Consider the following 10,336-nt stretch of genomic DNA (forward strand, 5'->3'; position numbering starts at 1 on the left):
TATTAAAATGTACAAAGACAAGAAAAAATATTTAAAAACAGTATGCTTTATTACAAATAAGGTAGAACAAAAAGTTAAAAAGTTATATAGATTATTTTAATAAAAAACCTCATTTTCCAGAAGATCTCGCGAGAGTGATACTTATGAGTGACACAACAAAATAATCGTTTGTTATTCATCAGTTCATTCCCTTATCAATTGAGGGGCCTCAGTGGTCGTTTGATATGAGTAGTTATTACTGAAATCACTAGCCAAAAAATAATAATGTTGTGACTTCAAACACCGCTCGAGTGGATGAACTTCAGTCCAATCTTAATGGAAAAGGATTGTTAGTTTTACTACTGAAAGTCGAAGGTTTTTTTCCGAAAACTCCGGCTTATTCTACCAATAAAAACTGGCCGCCCAAGTAGCACAAACTGGATGTTTTAACAAGGCGTTAAAACACATATACATATCAACTCACTAGTCCACTGCAATCATGCTTGTTGCTGAAATAAACAGTTATGTCATCAGCTACGGAAGAATACGCAGATCCTCTTCCACGTGTGGCCCCTCTTGTGTTGATCATTGATCATTCAACACATCCATAACACACTACACACTTACACAATATGATGTAAAAGTATGGAAACAAAGTTATTTTGAAATCCACCTTTAAAAAATTTAATACTCTTAAACAAATAATTCTACAATCTCTGAATTAAAATTATATTTATCAACTGTTCCGAGAAGTAATGAGTAGCTCATCATAGATACCAGGACTAAATTTAGTATATACGCCAGACGCGCATCTCGTCTTCAAAAGAGTCATCTAACAAAGTTAAAAGGGCCAAATAAAGAACGAAGTTAAGAACATTGAGAACCAAAATTCCTAAAAGTTTTGCCAAATACAGCTAAGGTAATCTATGCCTGAGGTAGAAAAGCCTTAGTATTTCAAAAAATTCCAAAATTTTGTAAACAGTAAATTTAGAAAAATAACCATATCAATGACAATTCATGTCGGCACAAAAATTGCTGACTACTGGGCTTGTGATACCTCAAGGGAAATAAATCTCCACCAGCAGTGGCATTGACTAAGTGGTTGTAAATAAACTCATCATAGAAACCAGGACTTAATTTAATATATGCGCCAGACGCGCGTTTTGTCTACAAAAGACTCATCGTGACGCTCGAATCACATGAGTTTCAGCATAAGCAGAGACAGACAATCTCTCAATAGGCTTTTTTCTTTTTTTTTTACATATATTTATATTGTAACATTTTCAAATGGTAATAAAGCGGAAACACCTTAAGATTTACAATTTTGTGCAGGAGTATATATTCCGGTCCTGTAGAGGACAAACAAGAGTTGTTTACAATTCGTAAACGGGTATTTTAGAACATTACATCACCAATTGATACCGTCGTAACTTAAAATAAAATACTGTTATATCAATTCTAAACAAACTGGTAAAGATGTAATACTACAAAATACTGAACTCAGAGGAAAATCAAATCGGAAAGTCCCTATAATAATGTCAAAATCAAATGACAAAACACATCAAAAACAATTGGACAACAATTGTCATATTTCTGACTTGGAAAAGGCATTTTCAAATGTAGAAAATGGTAGATTAAACCTGGTTTTATAGCGCTAAACCTCTCACTTTGTACGACAGTGTCATTAAAGTCCGTAATATTTACAATGATGCGTGAACTAAACATACATCATAACTAAAATAGTCAAAATATGGGTACAGCAGTCATCATCGTGTTACAACTCTAAAAGAAACAATTTATCAGACCACAAAAGCATCTATCAAATTAAAAACACATTCATTGCTGTGTCTTACATATGGTTACAGCAGTCATCTTAAATCAATGTTAAATTATAAAATGTAAATCTGTAATACCTTGGTTTATAAAATTATTTGTACAGATGACGCTTAAGGTTATTACATTTCCGTGGTAGTCTTTGATTGCTGTTTTTCATAGTTATTTTCGTTCAATGGTTGTCTTATTTGAATTGTTGTAAATTCTGTCATGGTAAAGCCTGTTAAAGCTTATCATACCTCATGGGAGTATTTGCCGGTTTTTGAAATACCGAATCACTGGTCTATTGCTATCGTACTCGCTCTGTTGCGTTTAAAATGCAATCGGAGTACGAAAACATTAGTCCGGCAAGAGTGACATTCCTTTCCCCCGACTGTTTTCTTGTAAACTACAGACTGAGGTACACGAACCCAATAAAAAACGAAGGTGCTCTGGAAAATTAAGCAGATATTACTCTATATGTGGCACCCGTCGTTCTTTTCCTTCTTACTTTATACCATCAAATATCCTACGTGCAATGGAGACGCAAAAAAACAAAAAAACAATTGCGGCCTTATTAGATGTTGTGTTATAAATAAGGTATTTATTAATATAACACAGACAATGCTTATCTAGTGTGTAAAGATCATCAAAACATTATTGTCTAGTCCGTTAAATGCAAAATAACATGACTAACCTAATTGAACTTTGATGACACCGTGCTTTGGAAAAGGTTCAAAGTTGATATCATTATATTTAGATGCGATATGTATTTAAGTAAATTCAAATCAACCTCTTGTATCATTCCTGCAGAAAAAAGAGAAGGGACACTATTTTTTTTAATCAGGTCAGTTTAAAATTATTGTGTTGTCGTTGAGTTGTTTTAAAATTAAGTTTGCTAGTTAAATGTTTAATTGAACGAAAGTTACCGGTGCGATGTTTATTTATTGGAATTTAAAGCAGTCGCTTGGTGTCATCTTTTGCAGAAATTAACACGAATCTGTCTATGTCAATTAGATAGGTTGAAAAGTATATTGCATTTTTACGTGATATTGTTTTTTTAAAAGGTATTTAAGCCAACAAAAGGGCAATTAGAATAATGTTTTTATTACCGACTTTTCACTTCGGATTATATAATTTTCCTACAGGTAACTTACTTTGTGCTAGGAAATCTTGGTACTCTGGTAATTTCAGAGCAACCAAATGAAGTAAAATTTAATCAGAATTGGTGCAATTTAGAGGATAATTGTGTCAATTATAGACAGAAAAAACGCAGAAACTTTTCCATCAAAATTGAATCGATTGTGCGATTAGTTTCACTTTTTGAAGTTGCTCATACATGAACGAGTTTCAAGATTTCAAACCAAAGAGGAAGGTAACCCATCGAAAACATTTTAAACGAATTAGTAGTAAAAAGTTGAAAATATGAAAGGTATTTTTTAAAATGAAAAATAATGAGGATCTTAATAAAATAAAATAAAATAGAAAGCATAATCCATAAGTTTCATTTTCCATAGCCATGCTAATCATAATTTGAAGCATTACTTTACTAAATAACTTAATAAATGTAGATTTCGTTGCTCGCAGTAACTTTTAAACTCAAATATGGTTATAAAAAGTAATCTATAAATCTATATGTTATAATTAAGCACTTTCGATGAACTGACAACTCACCAATTTGTTTGTATTGTATAACGGAACCCTTCCATTTAAACCATTGACAATGAATCTATAATACTAAAATTACGAGGTCCAATTTGTCAGCCGTCATCACGTAAAAACGATTAATCAAAGAATTCAACTTTATATATAACTAATATAGTACAATGGTGTTGATTAAAAAATACACCACTCCAGGCCCCTTTGTTTTCCACGTAATTAATATTGCCAATAATTAAGAAGTTCCAGATCGAGTCCGACACCGATACCAATAGTATATTCACCTGTTACCTATTACCTTATCTGTACGTTCCACATCTGACAGGCGCACCACCAAACGGTGTATTTAGAATTTTGCTGTATACTGTTGAGTAAAAAATAATCCATTCCAGGCCCTTTTGTTTTCCAAATTATTAATATTACCAATAATTGATAGTTTCCAGGTCGACGGGTTCAAACAGAAAGTTTTGAAAGCAGAGAAAAATGTGCGTCTTTTATTATTGGCATGACTTTATCAGATGAATACCAATACTAAAATAAGGCATACACTTAGTTATATACATTAATTCAGTCACGGACCCGCGATATCACGGGTGTGTTCTAGTGTTCTTAATAGTTATCCGACAAGTGTAAGATCACCTCGATGGCCGGAGGCCAGAGGGTGATCTAACACTGTCACACCAAGTCCGAGTGGGATAACTAATTTACATCCCAGCTGCTTCAAAATAGACGAAAAAACATTTACAGTTCATTAAATCTAGTTTTGAACGCCGCAAGACCATTATAATATACTTTATATATTACTATATGATGTATACCCTTTACGACCCCCGAACAAGATGAGTAGATATCAAACAATTGCCAATCGGCCCACACTGCACGCCACTTTTGAGGAGTGTAAAACCAAAATGAAAAATCAGTCTGACAACTCACTTATTAACAAAAAATGTTTAAACCCCACTGAAAAAAGGTCTGCCAATTCGCCCCACTCATTAAAAGATCTTGCTTCCTTTTAAGTATGTTAAATTACTGTAAGTTCGTATCCAGTCGTCCTGGTGTAGTGGAATTAGACGTGGCTTGACATGATAAAGGTCTTCGAATCCCAGCATAGACAGGGGATTTTTTTCTACGTGAATTTTGGTAGATAGTCTTTTCAGTATAATTAATTATAAGTTTTATACTTTATTTGACATTCCCGCTAAATGTTACAGAACAAAGGAAAGCATGCATAACAAAGAAACTCTAATTGGGGTGATCTGGAAGGAATGATCCGGCTCAGATCACCCTTGTGAGAACAAAGGACCTGGGATGTAATTTTGTATATTTACTTACGTACATATATAAAAAAGAAGATATGGTATGATTGCCAATGACACAATTGTCCACAAGACACCGAAATGACACAGACATTAACAACTACAGGTCAACGTACGGCCTTTAACAATGAGTAAAGCCCATACAGCATTATCAGCTATAAAAGATTCCAATAAGAAAATGTAAAACAATTCAAATGAGAAAACTAACGGCCTTATTCATGTTTAAAAATGAACGAAAAACAAATATATAAAATCCATTTAACATATTTAAGTAAAAAACAAACTTACTGTAAATACAAAAAGTAAAACTTTTATTTAACTTTTAAACGTTTACTGATTTAAAACAAGAGTAGAAGAAAGCATTTAATGCGTAATTTTGACATATAACATAAGAAAAGAACAAAAGAGGATAATCAATGAACGTTTTATTAGAAGTGGGACATTTAAAGAGGTATCGTATCCGTTTCTGATACGTTGACGTATCTGCAATATCTATGTTTTATTCATTTCATAGATTATTTTCGTGTTTGAATAAATGTTTTTCTATGTTAGACATCTTTCTGTCATTGATACCCATTGATGCAGTCTTTTTATTACATGATAATTTTCAATTTATGAATACTCGTTTATATCTAAACCGGGCACTCGATAAAAGACACTTCGTTCAGAAAATCGGGACTTGGTGGCAAATATACTGAAAATCTACAACAGACTTAAAATTAAGTTATTTTTTAATGAAAAAAAATAAACATAGTTTACTCACTCGTTTGATGTGCTAGCGTTTATGGTTTACAAAAAGACATACCAACCTGTACATTCAAATGAAAGTCGTGTTAAGTCACCAAAGTCGAACGCACCCTAGATGGTGTACTCGGGGTACACATTTTAATAAAAGGATTGCCTGCTAATTTATAAATTTATTATTATTGGTATTAGTAATCAATTCGATTCATATGATATGGATGATTCAATTCCCTTTTATTAGCAAATTCAAATTACGTATATACATATCGCTAAGGCAGCATTACATATAGTGGCAGCTGAGGGTGAAACAAACAATTTTTTTTCTCAGAATCAAATACAAATTTTTTTTTTCTCCAAAAACTGGAAACAAACTTTTTTTCCAAAAAAAACCATACCTCTCCCCCCCCCCCCCCCCCCCCCGAAAATCAAATGGTTGCTGCCTAACTTTATTTGTTTTATAATTCAACTTCACGCCAGGGTAGTTCTAATGATTTAAATATCAAGTTTTAAAACATGTAGTGTTATGTACTGTAACAAATGAATAGATTGATACGAAAATCACGTGATTGTTAAGGGTGTGTAAATGTTAGCTTCTGATGTCGTCCATGCAATGTTTTCATAATTGTATTATAAGAACTGTTAATATTTAATGAATGGCTATTATTCATTTTGAATTTATTGAACCATAAAACTAAGTTTTGACTCTTCAAATTGAATAATCCGCGAAGCGGATTATGTAAAATGTGAAGAGTCAAAAATTAGTTTTATGGTTCAATAAAATCAAAATAAATTATTGCCATTCATTATAAATAAATTTCCATAAAAAATAAGGCTCAAAGAACTTTTTATATCATTTATATTAACAATAACAACGTACACACAAGTTGGCGTATGAATATACAACGTCAGAGTGGGCGTATCGCCATGAAAATTGACAACATTGAAAATAAAACTAATAATTTTAACCAATTAGAAGACGGTAAATACACCAAATTTATTTATGGTAGAAACATCATTTTAGGACAATAAATATAATTAAGTGCAGATTTTGACATACAAGACGGGAGTATGTTAACACATATTATATATAAATTAAACAATTATTCATTATCATAAAAGAACAATTTATACATTAAAAATGAAATAGATTAAACATTGCCCTCTCCTTGTCCCCCTTTTTTTGATTACTATTTATGCACTTAAACAATCATTTGAATAATAACCCATATATACGTTTAGATACGCCAACGTATCAGATACGGATACGATACGTCTTTAAATGTCCCACTTCTAATAGCCAACACTGGTGTGTTTTTTTTTATTAGGTTAAACAAATACATTACATTTAAAAAAAACATTTTCTGGTGTTAGTCCTTTTTTCCGGAAGAAGACAATGGACGATAAAAGGAGAGTTTGTATTATTGGAGCAGGACCTTGTGGTACCTCAGCATTGTTTCATTTTGATCAGATCAGCAATTCTTCGACGGAAGTCGTCTGCTACGAGAAGAGCGACACGTGGCTTGGACTTTGGAACTTAACATGGATGACCGGTATTTATTTATCCCGTACCATATCTTATTTTGCTTGTACAATATTTCTACTCTAATTACATATACAAAACATTTTTTTACAAACGTTAATCAGTTTTTTCAACAGAATTAGCTTTATTGTGAAAATAATGATAACGCTCAAACACCATCAAACTCGATAGATAGAGTCGTTCATTTAAATATTGAGTGCAATATTGTTTGTTTGTCATAAGTGTCAAGTGGTGATAGATTTGAGACAACATCAGTTGATTGTGGAAAGGTACTACAAAAAGTGTGGTCGACTAGAGAGGTGAAATATACCCAAAGGACATTCATAATAAGAAGACGAAAATAAACTGAACTCGCCATCGTAAAAAAAAAAAAAGATAAAAAGACTAACTACAGTATACAAAGTAAAACTACAAAAACATAAAGATTTATCTCAAATGCGCATACTCAGGGCGAATAAACAGATTCTGCTCCACATAATTTTCATAATTGTTTTCACTTTTGAATTACATGACCTTATACATAAGATGCATAATGCTTATTTCCAAAACACAAAATCATAGGATAATGTTTATACTTTTTCGCTATTCTAGGAACTGATAAATTTGGAGAACCATGTCATGGTGGTATGTACAAACATCTTTGGTCAAATGGCCCAAAAGAAGGTTTAGAGTACCCGGATTACACATTCACTGATCACTTTGGAAAAGCAATACCATCGTTTCTTCCACGACCGGTTATAAGAGATTACTTGGAAGGTATGTTTACTTTTAAATATCATGGTTTTATTTTCTTATAAAATTGTATAGCATCCTTCCTTCCCATTATAACAAATGAAAAGGTGTAGAGATATTTTAATTGTTTTTAAAATTAGGGAGAGGGCAAGACTTACAGTAATTCAAAAATAGAAAGTGAATAAAATGACAAAATCAAACATGATATTGAATTGTCAATTCTTGTCTACTAAACGATCTGTACAATAACAAAATAAATTACTAGTGGGCGGAAAAGGACAAAAATGGTCAAGATTAACGATACAGGGCATTTATTGGTAATTACGAATACAATATACTAGTACAGTGAAAGCAAATCGGGCACTAGGAACAGCCTAATGGAACATTTTTAGTGGCACAATATATATCTTTGTAGATTCAAAGCACCATTCTTCTTTTTTTAGTGTTTCTTTGAAATGTTTTGAAAACTCTGTTACCTGGTATTAAAGCTTGTAAATATGAAAATAAACGATGGAAATTTTACTGGTTAAAATCCAGTTAGAGTTTTTACTTTATATGCATGGACATGTTACATACGATTTTGTCTGTAGTTCTGGACATGAAAGAACTTTACTCATACCGAGTATTTCTTTATTTGAAACAAAAATAAGTGCATATAGCATAGACCAGTATGGGAAAATAAACGGTGGTATTACACCTATTCTTTTAGTCATTAATTCGAAGTTTCTTTTAGGCAGGCTTGTCAGGAAAAGCAAATCAGATTTAAAGCGGTTTATCAAATGGAACACTGCAGTAAGATATGTGAGGTACAACCAAAAGTCAGATGACTTTACAGTTACAACTGAAGATCTAAAGACAGGTCATACAGTTGACACAAATTTCACACATGTTATAGTTGCGGTAGGAATATTTAATTCCCCAGAAAAACCGTACTTTGATGGAATGGAGACCTTTCCTGGGAGGATATTACATTCACATGACTTCCGTGATGCTACACAGTTCAAAGGTCAGCGAGTGTTGGTCGTGGGGGCCAAGTATTCGGCAGAGGACATAGCGTTGCAATGTATGAAATTTGGCGCCAAAAGTATTGTGGTGTCTTATAGATCGAGCCCAATGAATTATAATTGGCCAGTTGGAATTGAAGAACGGCCATTAGTCCAGAAAATACAAGGAAAAGTTGTACACTTTCTTGATGGAAGTTCTACTGAATTAGATTCAATTATCCTGAGCACTGGCTACAAATACAAGTTTCCGTTCATGGAAACAAGTTTACGACTTACTTCATCTAGTACACTATATCCTTCTGGCTTATACAAGGGTTCACTTTGGTTGCAGGGAGGTAATAGGAAACTGTTTTACATGGGTGTCCAGCACCAGTTTTTCACCTTCACAATGTTTGATGCCCAGGGCCTCTGGATATACAGGTGAGACTTCATTATTTCAAAATTCATGTTTAATAAATTAAGGCGCCACTAGGTTATCGCCTCTTAGAACTTAGTAGCCTATGTATTAAACTGATTTAACTCCCTCAAACAAAATTTTCTTTAGATTTTTTGGATTTATTGAAGGCTTTTTGCTTTTGTTTATATGATATCGGTTTATATGTTTTGACTTTGTAGACTTTCTAGAAGCTAGAATACTTAATAATGTGTTTGAGCTAGGTGATATGTTCTTGTCCAGAACTACTACCTTCTGCTAAATCTGGCGATTTCCATTTTATTATGATTTTTAAATAAACAATATTTAGAAACTGGTATGAATATGATGAAAACACTGTTGTTTTCTCTTTCTATATTCATTTAGGCATATAACAGACACTTTATCAGACAAACTAAAGAGCTGTGAAGAAATGAAGGAAGAAGCACATCAATGGGTACAGAAATGTAACAGTCTGAAAGACATCCATGAACAAATTGACTTTCAGGCTGATTTTATCAAAGATCTGAGCGATGGAACCGGATATCCACCCGATGCACCAAAGGCAAATAAATTTTTCCACAAATGGGACAATGAAAAAAGGGCGAATATAGTAACTTACAGGGATCAGCAATTTAAATCCTTGTATTCTGGTACAGAAGCTGCTCAGTGCAGCAAACCATGGTTTCAGAATTTTGACGATTCAATTGGCGCTTTTGTTTAGGAGATAGAATAATTAGGTATTTTTTCTAACTGTCTTCAAATAACATCTCCACAATGTACAATACGCCTTAACATTTTATGGTTGTGTTCTGTACTATATAAGTTATGCGTAAGGTATCTTTTTTTGTAATCTTAATTTTTAAGATGGATAATGTTATGACGTGCTTCCTCGCTTTGTGCACAAACCCATGCTCTAAATCAAATAAAAAAAATTTGCACATGCGTATATTTACTTCCTCAGAATAATGAAGTTTATCAAACTATCATGCATTTAAAAAAAAAATCACACAAACACTGAATTTAGAGGAAATTCTAATTGGAAGGTCCATAATCACATGGCAAAATCAAATAACAAAACACATCAGAAACGAATGAACAAGAACGGTCAAATTCCTGACTTGGAACCGGCATTGAA

At 32.8% G+C, this 10,336-nt stretch overlaps 1 protein-coding gene across 1 annotated transcript; it reads left to right on the forward strand.

Moving 5' to 3' along the window:
* The first annotated feature begins 6,903 nt into the window (after positions 1-6,903).
* Positions 6,904-10,131, forward strand: LOC134701097 (trimethylamine monooxygenase-like). Its single transcript, XM_063562234.1, has 4 exons — positions 6,904-7,060; positions 7,642-7,806; positions 8,516-9,206; positions 9,586-10,131. The coding sequence occupies exons 1-4, from the start codon at positions 6,904-6,906 to the stop codon at positions 9,920-9,922; spliced, it is 1,350 nt and encodes a 449-aa protein (XP_063418304.1). The 3' UTR covers positions 9,923-10,131.
* Positions 10,132-10,336: the final 205 nt, after the last annotated feature.

The sequence above is a fragment of the Mytilus trossulus genome, unplaced genomic scaffold, assembly GCF_036588685.1.
Source record: "Mytilus trossulus isolate FHL-02 unplaced genomic scaffold, PNRI_Mtr1.1.1.hap1 h1tg000215l__unscaffolded, whole genome shotgun sequence".
Classification (NCBI taxonomy): domain Eukaryota; kingdom Metazoa; phylum Mollusca; class Bivalvia; order Mytilida; family Mytilidae; genus Mytilus; species Mytilus trossulus.

Excerpts from the sequence above, each read along its gene's own strand:
- LOC134701097 (XM_063562234.1), top strand. The coding sequence starts at position 6,904 with ATGGACGATAAAAGGAGAGTTTGTATTATTGGAGCAGGACCTTGTGGT. Across the intron at positions 7,061-7,641 it reads GAACTTAACATGGATGACCG|GAACTGATAAATTTGGAGAA; the intron begins GTATTTATTTAT and ends TCGCTATTCTAG. Across the intron at positions 7,807-8,515 it reads TATAAGAGATTACTTGGAAG|GCAGGCTTGTCAGGAAAAGC; the intron begins GTATGTTTACTT and ends AGTTTCTTTTAG.